Here is a 20,000-nt window from a genome sequence, read left to right as displayed (position 1 = left end):
TTGCAAACTAGTTCAGTAGTTCATCCTCTCGTAAATCATCTGGTCATTCAGTGTTTTCAATTAGCTGGAGCGAGAGTGTGGAGCTGGAGAGGAGGAGGAGGAGGAGGAGGAGAGGAGGAGGAGGAGAAGAAGAGTGGAGGAAGAGGGGAAGAGGAGGAGAAGATGAGGTGGATGAGGGATGTATGGCAGATCGGAGCCCTTCTCCCAGGCAGCAGTCGCCATGTCTACACGTCTGGCCAGAGGTGCTTATTAAACACACCCCTGGCACTGCCACCTGTGTGTGTGTGTGTGTGTGTGTGTGTCTGGGTGTGTGTGTGTGTGTGTGTGTGTGTGTGTGTGTGTGTGTGTCTGGGTGTGTGTGTGTGTGTGAGTGTGTGTGTGTGTGTGTTTGTGTGTGTGTGTGTGTGTGTGTGTGTGTGTGTGTGTCTGGTGGTGCCTATGTTATTGTGTTTGTCAGTGTGAGTATGTACTGTAATTGTGCATGTGTGTATTTGCATTTGTGTCTATAAATGTGTGTGTGTGTGTGTATATTCTATGTGTGTGTATATGTGTGTGTGTAAGTTTGTGCTTGTGAGTGTGTGTGTGTCTGTGTGTACACTTGTGGATACAATGTGCGTGTGTGTGTGTGTGTGTGTGTGTGTGTGTGTGTGTGTGTGTGCCACCCCAATCATGAAGGACTAGGCCAGTGAAATGGCGTGACCAGCCACTTTCATTTCTACCCTGGCTGTATAATCCCAGAATGCAATAAAAGCGTCTCGGCGCCGTCTCTGGCTCCAGACAGGACACTTTTATTGACGTAAAACTGGAGCACCACACATTATTTAGGTGGGGGAGGGGAGTGGAGGGTAAAGCTTAAAATAGGAACTCAGTCCCCTGACCCCCCGGCCCAAAATACACAAATAAATAAATAAATAAATAAATACATACATAAACACAGAGAAATGCGGTAGCAACGTGAACGTCATCTCTGGCATCCTTCAAGCCCCAAACTACACGCAGGTAGCCGTTCCAGCAAAGATCCGACTCTGACCTGACTGAGACACTGGCAACACAGAGTTGGTAGGGGGTCAAAGGTCAGGCTAAATAGCCATTACTCAGTCAAACCTGGCAATTTTAACTCCCTTGAGGTGGTGGTGGTGGTGGAGGGGGGGCGGCTAACAGACTCCGGCGCTAACGGTCTCCCGCTGTGTCATTTTCATTTTGTTATCTCTTAAAAGTTTGTAGCGTCATTGCGGGAGACTGCTGTCGATGGTGGTGGACGATGCGGAGGTGGTGTGGTATGGGGTGGTGCGAAAGGCCAGAACTCTCAGCAAATCTACGCCAGAGCCAGAGGATGTGGAGGATGCCAGGCTTCCCGGCTGTGGCGAACGTCTGTTGTTTGGGGAAGCTGTGTGTGTGTGTGTGTGTGTGTCTATACAATGGAATGGGGAGGGGAGAAGGGCTTTTCTGAGTGAGTTTACTAGGATAGATGCTGCCCGTGAGAGCTTCCTCTTCGTGATAGCTAATTTGAGCTGTCGTTTAGCATTCTCCCAGAGACAATTAAACCAGTTCACTGTGCTTATAGGTGACCCTTGGCTTGTTGGATGCCCCTGTGGATGAAGGAAACACCAAATGAAAATGGCTCTTTTTATTTTTTATTGCTTCATGTTGTCGCTGCCAAAAAAGAGAGGCAACAATTTTTCTCAAGACTTTTTCTCACAAATGCTGTTGGCAGTGTTTGACCATTTGCTAATGATCTCTTTTTTGGCCTTGTGTAAACAAGTGCTACTCAAATAAAGGTCAGGGTTTTTTTTCTTCTTTTCCCGCTGTCTATTCCAAAACTCCCATCAACCACCACTGAAATACACAAAACACACATTGTCTGACTTTGGGCAGCATATAACTGAAAGACCTTTCCGAAGTACATATGTCTTGCCAATTTCCATAGATGATATTTACATTCTGAATGAATGTTCACAGCTTGGGTAAAAGTAAATAATGTGTGCATTATTTTAATCAACATTTCAGCATTTCTAAAAACAAGTCACTGCATTGCCTGTTGCCACACTTTATAATTTGTGTGTTTGATTATGTTTATTGCCTTATGAAGCTTATCCTTGAGCAAGGGTAGTCACATTGAAATTAACGGTTAAGCTGAATTAGCAGTTACAGCAAACTGATGAGTGATGACGGGGAAAAAATAGAAAATAAAATATCTCAGTCCAATCTGTAGTTACAGCCTGAAAGGGCTAAACAACTCCAAAACAGAGTCACATGCAGGGACAAATCAAACCAAAACATAAAGCTATGCAGAGGGTACACAGGAGATTTCACTGAATACCTCAACACGGCTGACCTTTGAGAGGCTTATAAGGTCACAGGAGTGTGTGTGTGTGTCACACAGGAGTGTGTGTGTGTGTGTGTGTGTGTGTGTGTGGGTGGGTGTGTGTGTGTTTGTATGTGTGTGTGTGTGTATGTGTGTGTGTGTGTGTGTGTGTGTGAAGGAGAGAGTGAGAGAGAGAGAGAGAGAGAGAGTGTGTGTGTGTGTGTGTGTGTGTGTGTGTGTGTGTGAAGGAGAGAGAGAGAGAGAGAGAGAGAGAGAGAGAGAGAGTGTGTGTGTGTCTGTGTGTGTGTGTGTGTGTGTGTGTGTCTGAGTGTGTGTGTGTGTGTGTCTGAGTGTGTGTGTGTGTGTGATCCGCGATGGGTGGGCCATTGTGGCAGGGACTAATGGTGTTTACACACTGACCTGGCCCGTGTTTCGTTTCACACCTGCATGATCATCTCTGAGGTGGCGCCAGACCTGGCTGGACTGACATTTTCTCTCCGACATTCAGGTACCGTCGACCGCCGCTGACCTTCGGATTGTCTTTAAGGGCCCCCGCTCTCTCAACAACCAGTTATGAAAAGCCGCCTTTCTCTCCGCTCTCACGCAAGTCGTTATTTCAGGAAGGGGTCCTGTTTAGTACGGGCACATTTCAGGCTGTCACATTTAAGGGGGTAATTTATTGTAGTTCTGCACAGCTAATTGCAAGAAGTCAGTCGTGGCAAATATGTAACAGTGCTTTTCCTTTCTTCCCGGGCATCTCAGATTGCCATATCATTTCAGCTAATTGATTGACTGATTTTAGAGAGCAGGAGTTTCTAACGAGTCTTTGTGTTACTGTATTAGGTTGACAAAAGAGCTCATCAATCACAGATGTCTTTTTGAAGGGCACTTCAGAGAAGATCTTGATTTGAATGGAGCTCTGAGGAAAAAAGTACACACTACCCCGTCCATATGTACGGAGAAAAAGTATGGAGACTTGGGAGAAGAATAGCACACAGCGGCAACCACCCCACCTCCAGGACATGACTAATTGCTTGTAATTTACTTTGTCCCATTAAAGGAATCGATCGCACCATCAACAATGTTCTGGTGTGGCTGCCTACCGCCCACGGGCTTGGGCTGGTCTGCTGTGCTGGCCTGTATGTTTCTGAGGAGCACAGCGAATCTGAGTGGCCTTTACTAAAGGAGTGGTGAGTTCCCAGTGATGATCACACAGTTACTAGGAGACTGCAACTCACTGAGACAGCTGCATCAAGATGTCAGCTCAGCAACTTAACACTGGTGACACCAGGGTCAAAGTGCATTTATACAATGAGGTTGAAGGGTGGATGCTGCCAACTGACTCAGAGGAAATATCCTGCCACAAGAACAGATAATGTAGTCTAAACTATAACAATGTATTTATTCATTTCAGTTGATTATAGATGTAAAATGTATAACATGGTCTTTATAGTCATACATTTGTACGGTATATAATGCATTCATAATATATATTAAAACAGTCATACATTTAAGGAACGGCATGTATAATCGTCTACATCTTCATAATGGTCACATAATGGTCACAACAATCACCCTGTATTTCACTATCATTTCATCACCAAAGGCATCTGGACTGCAAGTCACACAGAACCAGTCGATATCATTCCTCATCCCTAATTCTCCCAGTGTTCCCTCTGCTCCTGCCAGGATTTCCAGACACAGTCTGTCTGTAGCCTACTTTTCCCAGGAATGCACGCACGAGCTGAGCGCGCCGAGGCACCAACGGGGATTTCGGGGATGAGCGAGCGGACAGCCCCGGTCGTTTATTCCATGGGCTCAAACCCCTTTGACTCGCCAGCTTGTCTTATCGCGGTCGGTTGCAGTTAGTCAGGACTCAGGGGACGACCGAGGCATCAAGAGATGAGTCTTTGAAAGATGGGGTAGGGTGACTGCTCGCGGCTACTTTTAGACTCATTAGCAACTGGATCAATAGCGTTGATTATTATGGACGGGAGAGGCAGGGCTCGCGAGGGTGACACAGCACTTCTATAAATTCTTCAGGCCATGGCTCCTGACTTTACAAATGTCGGGCAGGCTCATCTAAGCGTGAGAAACCAGAGGACTCGACTCTGTAGAAAAGATGAGGAGTCAATTACCATTTCCGTGTTCTGTTCAGTGTCCTGTTAATGGAGGACTTGATTAGTTTGTTGTGGCAAGTATTTCACATGAAATGTGGATGGAAAAACTCTTATTGTTGCATTTATTGATTACGCCAGACATGATGCCTTGTTTTTAGCCTGCGGAAAATAATTAAATCTGTCTGTGTGCGTTTATATGCTATGCCACTCTTTTAGTGACCTTTAGGTGGCGGTCATGAACCAAGATAAAATAACAGTGTAGCAGGTAAGGCTCATAAGGAAAATGTGCTTTGCTCTGTGAATAATCAAAAGAACATATTTTGCATTTCTGAACATACACGCACACACACACATGCGCGCGCGCGTACACACACACACACACACACACACACACACACACACACATACACACACACACACACACACCTCTTTCCTCTAGTAAAGCTGAAGGTGAATACTGATACTGAACCTAGAAGTGTCTTCGAGGGAGCGGACAGCAGGTTATAGATGACTGAACCTGTATTGGAGAGGGGAACAGGACCGTGTATGTATGATTCCAGCCTGCGATAACGTATCGATTTGCTATTCCTCCTCCTCCTGTCCCATCCGCGTCCCTTTCTGTGGCCGGGCGGTGTTCGCGGAGTTTGTCATGTCAGCGCAAATGGCTCGCTCGCATGAGAGAAAGGTCTAATTCTAATTACGATGCGTTTAATTAAAAGCTTGCTGTCAGGAACGGAAACATCTTGGACTCATTTATTGCCCTTAGCCACCCTAGAAAAGTCAGCCTGGGTGAATTTATCAAGCTCAGCAAGGGCATGCGCCATAGGTTTTCACGCCATGGTACTGTAAGCTAATTCCTTTTAAGACACATGGCAGTACTCTACAAGAGATGTGGAAAATTAAGATTTTATGTTTCAATCAATTGATAATGGTGCAAACCATATGGTATTCCACCGCAGTCTATTAAGGTAATAGCACTTTGTAATAGTTTATCAATGAGATAAGTGGAGAACGATGCTCCCAGATGCACTAAAAGTTCTGCCCTGCTTTTACCTCTTTGGCAAAACACAACTCTTCGTGGTCCTAAAAAATGTGTCTTACATAAATATTGTGGATATTGCAGTTAGCATATAGCCTACTTATGCAGTAAATATTCTATGTTGTGTATCCTATAATAAAATGTGTCTATTTTTAATCACACATTCTTTCTGAGGGTCCATAACACACTCCTTTGAGGAAAAACAAGCATTATTTTGCCCCCTTCATCATGCATTAGATACTGAAAACAGTCACCACAGGGCTTGGACTTGGACCACTCACGCAATACAAACCAAGGTGTGTCTCCTATACACAGCCATTCTGCTGTGTGGTTTGGCCAACACAGGCAGGTCTTGTTGCAGTAGGGGAGAACAAGCTGCCAATATAAGCAACAGAAACCCTTAAATCTCCATCTAAGGGTGTTACTTAAAAAAAGAGACCCAAATGACCCAACAGTCATTCCCAAGAACCTCTACAAAAACTTCAGCTTAACTTGACCATAAATTGCTGGTTTGAGTTGGATCCATTTTAGGAAAACATCCAGAAATATTTGAAGACAAGTTCCCTTCTTTATAACAAATGACTATGATGAAGAGCTCATAGAGTTATTTAAAGAGGCTATGTGAAAGATCACATTTGGCAGGACAGTTTCAACATAGATTGAAGATAATATAAAGGCGTTTCTCAAGCTTCTGCCCAGGTAGTGGCTTTGCAATAAACCCTGCTAACTGGGAAGGAATTAGGCCCACTGAACTGTAGCAAAGGTATTTTATCATAGACCAGTGATGTTGCCCCGCAGAGTTGAAATATAGCCCAGCAGCTAGTATGCTGCCACCACACCTGTGCCAATGACGTCACCTGTAGAGACAAGAAGACGTGTACGGATCACCTCCTGCGTACCTGTGGCGTTGGCAACGCCAGGCCATCACCTGGTGAGCTGGCGAGTGCTCTGTGGCAGAGAACAGCAGAGACACAGGAGATGCCAGGCACGGTCAGAACCTGCTCTGCTCCACTGTGCCCCAGCTGGGCTGATCCGCCCCACTCCCCCACTCCCACACCATCCCCCAATCACAACCATCTGTCGCCCAGAATCTGCGGGCAAGACATATTCTCATACATACTGTGAGTGTAATGCCAAAATTAAACACTACTGTTGCCATTCATGGTTCATGATAAAAGGCTATTTTCAACCAGGGACACCAAGTGGGAAGGGAAAGTATTTTATTTACTGGTCCATATGACAATAAGATATATATATATACATATATCTTACATATACATATACACACACACATATATATATATATATATATATATATATATATATATATATATATATATATATATATATATATATATATATATATATACACAACCAGAATGCAGGGTATTATAATAACTAGCACTACCTACCAAAACAAACTTTAACAATGGTGAAAACCATCTTGTTTACTGTTTCATTAATGGTTACGGGATTTGCCAGACGCTTTTGCCCAAAGCAACATACAAATAACAACAATACAATAGTTACATTTAACAGTAAACAATTTAAAAAGTTGGTGAGACTACATTAAGGAGAATAGCCAAATAAACAAGAATGTCAATTCAATCAATAGCCTAATGAAAAATTGAAAGTTGAAAAATTGAAAGTTGAAAAATTCATTACTGTAACATGACTGGCTAGAATGATTTGTGCCATGAAGTCACTTGAAACATGCCTCTGCCCCAGTCCACCCTCTCCAGCTCTTTAACAGCTGCATGTCCGTCTCTAAAAGCTCTTAGCTCCTGCACCTGGAGTCGTAACTTCTCATCCCATGTGGCCTGGCTCCTTAAAACTCAAAGCGCGTGCCGTAAATTAGCGTGCTTTTGTGTGTGTGCCTGCATTCTTTTCTGTGTTTGTGTGTGTGTGCGTGTGCAGGGTATGTCCAGTAATGTGCCTGTGCGTACACTTTGTGTGTGTGTGTGTGTGTGTGTGTGTACAGAGTAAGCCAAGTTGTGTGTGATTGTGTGTGTGTGTGTGTGTGTGTGTGTGTGTGTGAGTGCCATGCTTCACAGATACGTAGTTGCTTCCACATGTGGAAGTGAGGGGAGGGAGGAGGGGGGCGTATAAATGCCATGGCAGCACTGTTCCGAGCTGAGACCAACCCATTTGCTGTGCAATTGCAGCCCTTCCATCTGTCGCTCTCCACTGATGGAGGAAACACAAGGAAGATGGGCCACGCATGTAATATAATGGCCATCCATTTACCAGAACCAATCCCATTTTACACCACGCAGCTCACCCACTTACTATAATAGAGTACATGGCGCCGGTGGTTTGCTGGAGCACTCTGGGAGGCCTCTCCTCCTCGACGCCCGTCGCCATCCAGGGGAAATTAACAGCCACTCACCGCTCGACGGCCCCTCCAGAGTCCAGCACTCAGGGCCTGCGCGAGGAATGTGATACAGTAGTGCATCATCTTTTAAAAAAGGGCAGTACATTTCGACCATTAGATCATTAACACACATAGCTCAGTGAGTGCATCCTCGCGGGAGTCAGGGAGAGTTATTGTGCTATCAGTGAAAGCGAGCCGCGTGATACAGAGCCTCACGAGTTCTCCCACTGGCTTGTCCAGCATGACGGGTGTTGGAGTGCTTATTCGTTGACAGCATTCTTTTTGCGAAGCAGAGTTTTGGGAGGATGGGTGGGATAGTGTTCCAGTGATTTACGGACTGTAGCGAGAGAGTCCTGGCTTTACCTTTCCTCCGAGGAGGAGATTGGGGAGAGAACGAGAGTAAGAGATGATGTGTACCATTCCATCAGGGTCAGTGCTGTTGAGAAGGGCCTTTGCAACCTTGGACTGAGGCACTGCCGTGATATTTCCCATGAAGACTATTACATTTAAAAGAGCTTTTCCAGCCTTCTCTGCAGACAGCGCTCTTACGTGTGCATTTCTCTCTCTCTATCCTTCAGTCTCTCTCTCTCTCTCTCTCACTATGTGTGTCTGAGTGTGTGTTGTGTGTGTGTGTGTGTGTGTGTGTGTGTGTGTGTGTGTGACAGCCAGAGAGATAGTGTGCTCCATAAGCATCTGCTAGATGCATACATACCTCAATTTCCCAAATATTTCAGATGTTTTATCCGTTGTAAAATAACGCTCAGACAGCTCGCATTCCACACCATTTAAAGAGCCCGTCGTCGAGCTAGGATAAGTGCTGATTAAATATTAAAGATAACATCTTTCTTGTATATTGAACTGTCACCACTCCAGCCAAGTACAGCAGGCAATCTTTCCAGCGAGTGCGTCACACAGGCTCTGCGCAAACACAGCAGGTAGATTGAATTCAAAAGAATTATATCAACCATAAACTATGTGACAGTTAAACATCATTTATGACCTTTAACCACAGTTTTCAGATGCAAAACACAGTCAAACCATCTCCTCTGTCAGTACCTGACGAGTCATTAGGGTGACCACCGACCAGACTCTGAAAAGGAGGTGACTTGTGTCTAAAAGTGAAATGCTTTGGGTGCCTTGAAAAGCACTATACTGTATACTGTAAATGCAATGTCGTTGTTCTTGTTGCTGTTGTTGTAAAAGTGAGGAGAAATGGGTGAATAGGGTGACCACTGACCAGGCTCTGAAAAGGAGGACACTTGAAAAGTGCTATATAAATGCAATGTGTTGCTGTTGTTGTTGTTGTAAAAGTAAGGACAAATGGCCAAAATGAAGAAACCCCCAAATTTGTTTGTTGGGGGTTAACAATAGCTTTTTACTTACCGTTAACAACATTAAACAGTGTGACAATTATCACAGTGTGATTGGAAAAGAAAATTACATTATGTAATGTTTTCATTTTTATGTCGGCCGAGTTTACGCCAGTGTATAAACATTGGTATAAACAACATTCATTATAATTAATCATTCTGTATTAGTTTTGAAACAATATGTCAAACCATCTCCTCTGTCAGTACCTCACCAGTCATCTATCTCTGAGGTCTGTGCCTCAGAGTGGACGTGTGTGTTGCATGAGTGTGCCCTAGAGTGTAGGTGTTATACTGTAGGCCACACAGCCCGTCTCCTTCAGGCCAGATATAGGGATCGCACTAATAGCAGGAAACACAGCCGGTTGACTCAGGCTCTTCCTGTTTACTTCAGAAACTGACAGACTGTGGTTTTGCAGGTCTTTCTCAATGCCTTTTTTTATCTCTCTCTCTGTCTCTCTCTCTCTCTCTCTCTCTCTGAAAACTAGACAGAAAAATATTGAAATACATTGATTTATTGACTGACATGAAGATGGCTTATCAGATGATTTCAAAAAATATGAGGGAAAGAGAGAAAGGTTTAAAGAATGTGAGGTGTCGCCAGCTTATAAGCAATTAACTCTGGTCCATTTTTCCATAAATGAGCCAAGTTTTATTATGCAAAAAAAAAAAAACATTATGTAAAGACAAAACACTGATTTTGACACGGTGTGTGGCTTGGTCTATGGCAATTTTTATGAAGTATGATACACGTGAGCGATACTCATAGTGGTATTTATGACTGACTGTGGTGGCGTCTGCACAGTCATGGTGGCATCAAGTCATCTGCACCTTCTGCTACGGTGCAATACTGAAAACCTCAAACCCAAATGCTAGCCGTAGAGTGAGAGTCATCTTGTTCGTTCAGTGAATGGGTGAAGAAGTTGCCGTTGGAAACCACATTCATTTGGCTTTCCCCCATGTCATTACTTTACTGCATGCTGTTTTTCTTTTAGGTCAGTCATCATAACGACACTGTCTAGTTCAGACACAGGCTAGGCTACTGGCCAACAACCTAATGACACCTGCATCACAGCTGGGGTCTGTTGCCTACAGTGCTGCAGAATATTCAAAAGTAATTTAACACAAATGAAAGTGAAGTTTCATCTCAGAGTGAGCACTAGACATTATTAAACTAAACAATGACTCAATGACAATACATTAGGCTAAACACAGCACAGACTACAAAGACTTCATTCTAACAGCATTGCATGAAAACAAATTGACAGCCTCTTACAGTAGATGACAATATCTACCCAATGCCTGCAAATGCATTAACAATATAACATTTAACATATAAAACCATATAGGCCAAGGCTACCTAATTCCCTGACTCTGTGAGGCAAATGAAGGGTTGTTAATTTGACCGGGGATGGGAATTCTCCCACTGGCTTCAACATAATCGCTACAGGTGTTCATGCACTTTAACCACGTCCACATACTCTGCAAAGAGTTACAGGCATACACTTCTCAAATGTAACACGTGAGTTGCAAATCTACTGTATCTATCACTTACACATGCTTGATGGGATTGGATTCAGGAGTAATTTATGGAAAGTAAGAAGGCATGTTTATATCATAATGTAAACTTTGAGGGGTTAATCATAGTCATTATGTATCAAACGCTTCCTAATAGGCTACTGCACTTTAAACCACAAACGAAATGAGCCATAACAGACAGTGACATTTTGAGTCAGGCTACCAACCAACATAAACTCTTTTTGTTAGATGTCATAGCCATAACTTTTTACAGCTACCACACACCCTACTCCAACTATAACACGGTAGCTACAATTTTATTTTGCCTATTTGGTCAGGTGTGTGAACTGATTGGGCAAAGTCATCTCTATACTAGACTGTTTTGAAAGAAAAAAGACTACACTTTTTTACACGTTTTGTTCATAATTGTCTGAAACATGATGTCGGTCTACTTCAGGTATAGCCTGCTAAATGATCTGTTTATCCTTATTGATGTAGCCTAAACCATCTGAAGTAGAGTATTTATTTTTGACCCTTTGACATGACTGAATATGGAACTGTGAGAAGTTGAACTTTCCCCCTTCTCCCTATATCGGACTTTAAAGACGTTTCGGTGCACTCTTGAAATGCGAGAGAGCAAAGAGAGAGCAAAGAGAGAGCAGCTCTCCTGTTGTGAGGTAGAGACTTACTGTAGCTTTATGCTCTGCAATTGTTGATAATTGGAATACTGAACTGGAATACGGAACGTATTTTTGTTTTGTTTGTTTGAAAGTGTTTTTTTGTTAAATAATAGCCGATTGCTATTCCTGCAAGTTTTTCTTTTGGTTATTTAATAAAGAGAAATTGCACGCTGAAAACCTCTCCTGCACCTCCTTTTCCACCTACAACCCCAAGCTCACATCCCAATTGGTGGGCTGGCTGCCTCGGTCGCTCACAGGAACCCATTTTCACTCACAAGTGAGTCTGATGTGTTTCCCAGTCCAGACTTATGATCTGCAGTGACAGTTCCACAGTGCCCCGTTGTGTGTCTTTTTGTTCTTCTGGTGTGTAATGAGACAGACAACATTGACATCATTAAATAGGCCTTTTCAATACCACTTTTACATAGTCAGTCTGATATGCTGCCCATAGATTACGTCCTGTCAAATGCAGTGATAGTTCCAGAGTGCTTTTAGAATCTCACTGTGTTCCTCTGGAGACACAACAGCATGTAATGTGAACCAAAGACAAATGCACATGGCCCTGCCAATATCTTGATGCTGATGTGTCTACTGGCAGGTCCTTACTGTATATCTTGAGGTTTCAGTGTCTGAAGATTGTGTGAGATTCTTACTTGATGCCAGTGTCTATCAGGCAACATGGATTATTGTGTTTACAGTAATTTATAGTAGCCTATTTGAAATGACCCCGGCTGAATCAGTCAAATGTATTTTCCCATGCTAGTCATGCTGGGAAGAGAGGGCTTTGGCTGGTCACACATACACACACACACACACACATACATACACACACACACACACAGACAGAGCTGAAGCACAGTTTGACACAATGTGGAAAAAAACTGTTATTGAGTGTTTTTCAGAGAGGGCTTTTGAGTCATTTCATGTGGGAAAGTTGAATGAGCGAGAAAACCGAGTGATCGACAGATAAAGAGAAGGAAAGAAAGAAGGAAAGAAAGAAAGAAAGAAAGAAAGAAAGAGTGGGGGAAGATAGATACGGTGATGTGAGAAAGTAAAATAGAGAGATAATGCATACAACGAAAGCAAGAATTGCAAAATCTGTTTTAGCTGATGGGATTCCTGCAAGAGCAGGATGTAAATGTAGCTGTTAGACCACACTGTCTCATTCTCACCTACTGTACCACATTAAGCCTCAATCATCTCACTCTCACATGTAAGATAGAAACTACACACTTATTCACACCGTAGTGAAACACACATTGCACCATCATATATCCATTATGTCTAAGTGATTCGACTGAGAGGTAAGGTAAGGTTGAAAGTGCTGACAGTCATTGTAGAGGATGCTCTGGTCTGTCCTTTTAAAATGCAAGCTGTCATGGTAGCACAAACACAAAGTAAACAAACTGTTAAGAGTAGGCAAAATGTGTGCAACATGTATATGTGCATACTGCATACATAGTGATTTTAACATGCAGAATGGCAGAGTATGGCAGAAATGGAAAGATTTTTGTTTCTTATTACAAAAAGGCACCAAGGTCAAACAGTGAAGGGTAATAATGTCTTTCTGCATATGGATAAAACATCATTAATGTGTTATTATCCTAAGTATTGTTTTTATTAAAGTAAATGTGAAGTCAGAGAGCAGGGAAATGAGTTTAAAAACACACAGCTGAGCAGTGTGGCTTTTCTGTACCAGCCTATTTTGGGTTTGGGGTTAAAGGCACTGACGCACACCCCCATGCACGCATGCATACACACACTCACACACACACACACACACACACACACACACACACATATTGTACACACAAGCACACCCACACACACACACACACACACACACACACATACTGTACACACAAGCACACACACACACACACACAGACATACACACACACAGACACACACACACACACACACACACACACACACAATCCACACAGACACGTACATACTCACACGTCCCAGCTGACTCTCACTCTGTTTTCTCTCCATCTCTCTCTCTCCATCTCTCTCTCTCTCCCTCTCTCTCTCTCTCTATTGTATCTACTGGGGACAGATCTGTGTAAACCTGTTGGCAGTCAGCTCTTGCCAAATGACACAATAATGGGACCCTCAGTGCTTATGATCTTAGGGTTTCTCCTGAGTCCAGCACTCAGCTCAGATATGCAGGGTAAGTCCAGTGTCCAGGTGTGTGTGTGTGTGTGTGCGCGTGTGTGTGTGTCTGCAAGGCTTAGGTTTATTGGATTATTTTATTAGTCCTCTTTGCATTATGTAAACCATTATGGCATCTTGTCTCAGCAGAAGCTGACCATGGTCCAAAATCAGATTTAAAATGAAGAATAACAAGCAATTAACTAATAAACACACTATATTAGAAACATTTTTAGTGGAATTTGATTGTGCCCAGCATCAGCTTTTTATGAGGCAAGCCATAGGAAATTTGGACATTTTTGGTCCTGATGCATTTTGCTATTGTTGTAATTTGCAGAACAATATTATGCTTTATTACAGTAGTGTCCGAGGTGGGGTTCAGTCACGAGCAGAATGTTAACCCAATAAACTAGAAAAATTAGTGCATTGGGAATATACAGTTACACGGCTGAATCTATCACGAACCCAAATGTGTAAATTTTGCATTTTTAATGGTGGTTTAGTGCTGAAACCAACCCCCTAACACTGATCATTAAGAGAGTCCCAGTCAAGCCAAGAGAGAGAGATAGGGGCTGCTGTTTCCAGTGCATTTTCTGTGGCTACTGAAAACTCTTTGTCTTCTCTAGATATGACAGGTACAGATTTTAGGTTATGTTTGGTGGGGAGCCTTGACAGTCAATGCAGAAGATGCTCTATTGAGCTCTTGTCCCATCTTACAGTAATCATCTCTTTTTCTCAGTCTGTCACACACTCTCTCTCTCTGTTTCTCCCTCTATCTGACTATTTTTCTCTCTCCCTCTCCCTCTATATATCACTCTCTGCCTTTCTTTCTCTGTCTATCTGTCAATTTCTTTCTTTCTCTCTCTCTCTATTCTTCTATCCATCCATCTATCTTAGCCTTTTCTTTTTCTATCTGTTTTTTGTTGTTCCATTCCTCTGGGCTCCTGGGTGACTGAGAGTGACAAATGACCAGACTGGTTGTCTGGCTCCTCTCTCAGGCCTTTGCTTGCCTCAGTGCTGTCCATCATCATCTTCATCATCATCATCATCATCATCATCATCGTTGTCGTCATGGCTATTTTACGATGCTGTATTTTATATGGTGATTTATATTGTTTAACCTGGAGTCGGGATGCTCTCGTGAAACACTCTCTTGTTAGTCACAGGAGAGTGCAGCAGAAGTGCTGGACAAGCCACTGGTGCCGGTTTCATGGCGCCACGCAAGTTTCACTCTCACTTCGTATTTCATTCTTATTTTAGTGTCGTTTTTTTTCCTTTCTTTTTTTTGCACTTTTTATGGTTGCGTTTCCTGCAGAGAGGGTCCAGTGTGTTGCGTAGGTCTGTGAAACTGTCCTATTAAACAGGCATGATGTGCAAGGATAGGTGGCCGCCGTGTGGTTTACATCATGCAAGCTGACGTGTGTGTGTGTGTCTGTGTCTGTGTGCATATGTGTTTGTCTGTGTGTTTGTAAGTGCCTAAATGCATGTGTTTATGTGTGTGTGTCTGCCTGTGTGCGTGTGTGTGTGTGTGTGTGTGTGTGTGTGTGTGTGTGTGTGTGCAACTGTGCGTGCGAATGTGTGTGTGCTGGATCTGTGTCAAGAGAGGGGTTTTTAGATGTAACCACAGTCATGTGACGCTGTACATACATTCTGCATTCTGTGTTTGTAGTCTATTTGACCTAGTTTGACTGCTACACCTGGTTTAGTGCAGTTGTGTTGTGATTTTTACTGTGATTTTTACTGCTGCTGCTCTCTTGTGTTTTGCTGTCTGTCCACCTGTGGGCTGAAGGATAATGAAAGCCTTTGGATGCCTCTACCCTCCCAAACAAAACATTTTTACTCAATTGTCCTATTTTTTTCCTCAGTGGTTTATTGTCCAAGTGTTCCACTGTTATGCTTGGCTGGATTTCATTTCGCCCTTAATTTGCGAGGGCAAGTTGTATGTTTCATAGGTTTATATGGATAATATCTTTTCCATTTTCAGAACAGTAAACTCCGTATGACAGTGTGTGACACAGCCCTTGTCCGTTGTTTTTCTTTCTCTCTCTTGGTCTCCTGGTGTGATTGTTGTCAGTCACATGTTTTGTTTTACCATCTACAAACTTTTCATTTAGAATATAAACATGTGACACCTTTCCTCAGGATTCTGTTGATAATACTTAGAATCAGAACTATTTTTATTGGGTCAAATGAATTAGCACACACAAGGAATTTGGTTCCGGTCAATGTTGTCTTTCTTGCAGTGAGGCAGTATGCAGTAGCTTAACAGGAAAAGGTTTACTGACACCATACTGAAGCTGAGAGAACATTCACACTAAATAGGCTTAGAGTGCTCAAACTGTTACTAGTGTTCGTCAGACTAGACGAGAGGAAATATGTTCGTCAACGACCTTTTGTTTCATGACTAAGACGAGACGATGACGAGACGGCAGTAATGTCCTGAAACACTGACTAAGACTATCTTAAGATGCATTATTGTTGACGAAAAAAGACGAGACTAAAATGTTTTGCATGAAATAAAAACTAAGATAAAATCTCTCTTCATTTTCGTCTACAAAATGAGAAGACAGAATATCTAGCTGTTACGTTTTCCAAATATTCCGAATGAGTTCATACGCAACAGCTTTCCTGTAGGCTAGTCTACGTGCTGTTGCTGCAACCCTGTGGCTGCAACACGAAACTACATGGAACAAGAACACGAGATTTATGCCAGAGTTAGCAAGCTAACTACCTAAGCTTTATGCCACAATGCTACATTGAAGCTGAAGCTTCTCTCATACAAATTAACACCCCCCAGAATGTCCATACGGAAATGTTCATCATGTAATGTCAACTATTTAACTAGTTAGACTGATGATGCAAAGTGTGCTAGCAAGTAAGCTAATATGGAAAGTTCGCTAGCAAGTTAGCTATGGCTAAGATGGAGAGTCTGTTTGGGGAACATGTTGTATTTGGGCGCATATCGCCATCTAGCGAGGCGGAGTAAAACATTAATACTTTGGCCTATGACAGTGTTTCTCAAACTTTTTCAGTTTCAGGACCACTTAACTAACCCTATCTAAAAAAAAAAAAAGATTAGACCTACTTCAACAGTAGCCTATAATTAGTCTACACAATAGGCCTACTCACTGAACCACCTTGCTTATTGTCTTTGCACTTTGTTTATTGTGTGGATTCATACTGTATGATTTAAACTGGCATATCTTACATAGACAGTGTTGCAGAACTGTTTTTACATACAAGTTGGTTCAATATTGCAAACAACTCAAATATATTATATTTTACCACATCTGCTCGCGGACTACTTGTGATAGCTTGCGGACCACCAGTGATCCCCGGACCACACTTTGAGAAACACTGGTCTATGAATATGACAGTGGTCCAGTCAAATCTTTTACTGTCTATGGTCAAATCCCAGCCGAGCTATAACTGTAGCTCGACTTACCTGTGCATGTAAACATACTGACTGACAAAAAATCAGAATCAATAATTATAACAGACGAGTAGCCCTGTGGACACACAATATTGTTGGAAAATTGAGATGTGTGAAACACTATTTGACTCAAATGGTAATCAGAAATAATTTGTTATAAAAAAAAGACTAAAATGTGTTGACTAAAACGGACTAAGACTAAGATACCTTTAGTTTTCTTTTGACTAAAACTAGACTAAAATGATGAGTCTTTTAGTCGACTAAAACTTGACTAACAAAAATGATATTTGAATGACTAAATATGACAAAGACTAAAAAGGACATTTCGTCACAAGACTAAGACTAAGACTAAATTAAAAATAGGTGACAAAATGAACACTAACTGTTACCCACAATGTAACCCAAATGCAGTTCTGGGGAAGGGAGTGGGGATTTGTTTGTTTATGTGTTATTATTAGACATCAGCTGAAAGTCACAGACCTCATTAACCTGTGAGGATGTGAGGTCAGGATGTTTGTATGTCACTAAACATCACCAGAAAGGAGGAAGCCATTTTGAGTCTCCTTCATTTCATCACTGTCATTAGGCTAATGGAGGCATTCTCTAAATCTTCACAGGCCAGAGCGGGCCAGTGTTTGTCAGGTGTCACGGAGAGCGCAGACATTTTTCAACAGCTATTCCTAGCTCTGCATTTCACTCCGCTGCCCTACAGTTCAAAGCTGCTCACTTAGAAAAAGCTTCAGTTGGCTTGGACCTGAGCTAAGATTTAGCATGGACATGGCATTGATCTCGGCACAGGTATAGCACCAAATATCTGCATAGGTATGGCATGATGTGTCTGGTATGGCTGACGGGTCTCTACATTTTACCAAGCTATACAAAAGATCAGCATTTAGCTGTTCACATTGCACTTGAATTTGGCATGGATCTAGCCCATTTCAGGCATGGGTCTCGGCATTTCACTCAGTTATCCCAGAGTTCAAAGATGTCTCTGCAGAAGTACAGCACAGGTGTGTCTAATGGGTGGCACTAAGCTGCAGAAGTTGCATGCCCACATAGCAATATAGTTGTGTGTGTGTGTGTGTATGTGTGTGTGTGTGTATGTGTGTGTGTGCGTGCTGGACAGTGTAGAAAGTGACAGGAGGAAAGTTGGAGAGAGAGAGATGGGGTGGGATCGGACTTGAACCTGGGTCCCCGTAGGCATGTGGACCCAAACGTGGTATGGGCACTGTAGCCTATTACACACACACACACACACACACACACACATGCCCACATAGTAACTGGGTGTGGTACAGATCTGGGCCTGACCTAGCAGGGATACAGCAACAGGTCTGGCTCAGGTCAGTCAAAGCCAGGCCAGATCGGGGATACAACAACATCCTGCATTTATATACCACTTTATCAAGGCATCCAAAGCGCTTTAGGGTTAGGGTTAGAGTTAGGGTGAAACCTCACTAACCACCACCAATGTGTAGAACCCACCTGGGTGACGCACAACAGTCATTATGCACCAGAACGCTCACCACACGCCAGCTTCTAGTGGAGAGTGAGGGATAGACCCGTTTCACTGCAGGGGCAGCCATGGCCTAGTAGGGGCAGCCATGGCCTACTGGTTAGCGCTTTGGACTTGTAACCGGAGGGTTGCCGGTTCGAACAACGACCGGTAGTAATGGCTGAAGTGCCCTTGAGCAAGGCATCCAAACCCTCACTGCTCCCCGAGCGCCGCTGTTGTTGCAGGCAGCTCACTGCGCCGGGATTAGTGTGTGCTTCACCTCACTGTGTGTTCACTGTGTGCTGAGTGTGTTTCACTAATTCACGGATTGGGATAAATTCAGAGACCAAATTTCCCTCACAGGATCAAAAGAGTATAATATATACTTATACTCAGTATCAGCTGGTGTCTTGGGGTAAGCCTACGCAGCAATAACACACTCACTGGGTTTCCAAGGCAACACACACAGGTACATGTTGTAGCCAAAGCACTCTGCAAACTTTGAAATTCAATAAAGATTGAAGGATTAAGGCAATGCTATCCTCCTTACAAAGGTTTAATGCAGCCATTGAGGACTGTTTATCAGCACCGCTCTGACCTTAAATGGTTCCAAATGGAAGGGTTTTGTTGTCTGGCCAAACAGCTTGCTAGTAATTGCTTAGGGGGCTTATGGTCAATGCAAGTGATCCAGGGGACGTTTTGGGCGGGGCTCCAATGATCACTGGATGGCCGGTGAACAGGGCCATTCCTGTCTGAAATATGACAACACAACAGTTCAAAGGCAGACTGAATAGTTTCACTCTGCTTGCACTTACGTATTGTAGTAATAGAAGCCAAAAATGCTTTTTGTTCAAAATTGTACCAATGCAGGTCCACAATAAAGTCCCATTTTATGGTGCACCAATTATCTACAATCATTCATTGCTATTACTGCTTAATATAAGCAGTGGCCGTATGTACAGTATTTGATACAGACATTAAATGATCATTTGCTTATATTTTGTCTGATTTCTCAGTTTAGTAATTATTCCCATAAACTGGAAAAGTGAGATTTTCTCTACTTCCAACTGCTGAAAAAGCTCAAACAGTTACATTTGGGTTGGCTGCAGTACACACAACCATCAATATTTTTTGTAGTACGCTATGAAGCACAGTTACATCATCATAAATATAATCTTTCTTTATGTTCAAATGTAGATGGGGACGGCATAATCTTCGAGAGTAACGTGACTGGCATCTTGGGGGAGGATGTGTACCTGCATTGCCTCTACACAGGCAATGACCCTGACGATCTGCTGTACTCGGTCTGGAAACGCCTTGGCAGCAATAAGAAGCTAGCGGGTTACTTTGGCCTGAAGACGATCAAAATGGAAGGCTTTTCTCTACCAGAATCCACTACCAATCTGACGGTGAAGATGCAGGTGGCCAGTCTGAATGCTGAGGGGGAGTACATCTGTGAGTTTGGCACTGATGATGACCCACTGATAGGTCACGTCTCTCTCACTGTCTTGG

The 20,000-nt window shown here is 43.0% G+C and overlaps 2 protein-coding genes across 2 annotated transcripts in view; both read left to right on the top strand.

Annotated features, from left to right (window-relative positions):
• Positions 1–4,020, top strand: part of nectin3a (nectin cell adhesion molecule 3a) — a 72,647-nt gene extending 68,627 nt beyond the window's left edge. The window contains exons 4-5 of the mRNA XM_042063088.1: positions 1,225–1,369; positions 3,995–4,020. Of these exons, the coding sequence (XP_041919022.1) occupies positions 1,225–1,369; positions 3,995–4,020 (171 nt within the window). The remainder of the gene's footprint in view (positions 1–1,224; positions 1,370–3,994) is intronic.
• Positions 4,021–13,367: 9,347 nt separating this feature from the next.
• Positions 13,368–20,000, top strand: part of si:ch211-149e23.4 — a 20,003-nt gene continuing 13,370 nt past the window's right edge. Inside the window, exons 1-2 of the mRNA XM_042064156.1 lie at positions 13,368–13,579; positions 19,686–20,000. Coding sequence (XP_041920090.1) covers positions 13,513–13,579; positions 19,686–20,000 — 382 coding nt within the window. The 5' untranslated portion in view covers positions 13,368–13,512. The remainder of the gene's footprint in view (positions 13,580–19,685) is intronic.

The sequence above is a fragment of the Alosa sapidissima genome, chromosome 15 (assembly GCF_018492685.1).
Source record: "Alosa sapidissima isolate fAloSap1 chromosome 15, fAloSap1.pri, whole genome shotgun sequence".
Taxonomy (NCBI): Eukaryota; Metazoa; Chordata; class Actinopteri; order Clupeiformes; family Clupeidae; genus Alosa; species Alosa sapidissima.
The sequence above is the reverse complement of the archived record's forward strand: the minus strand, read 5'-3'. Positions and strand labels throughout refer to the sequence as shown.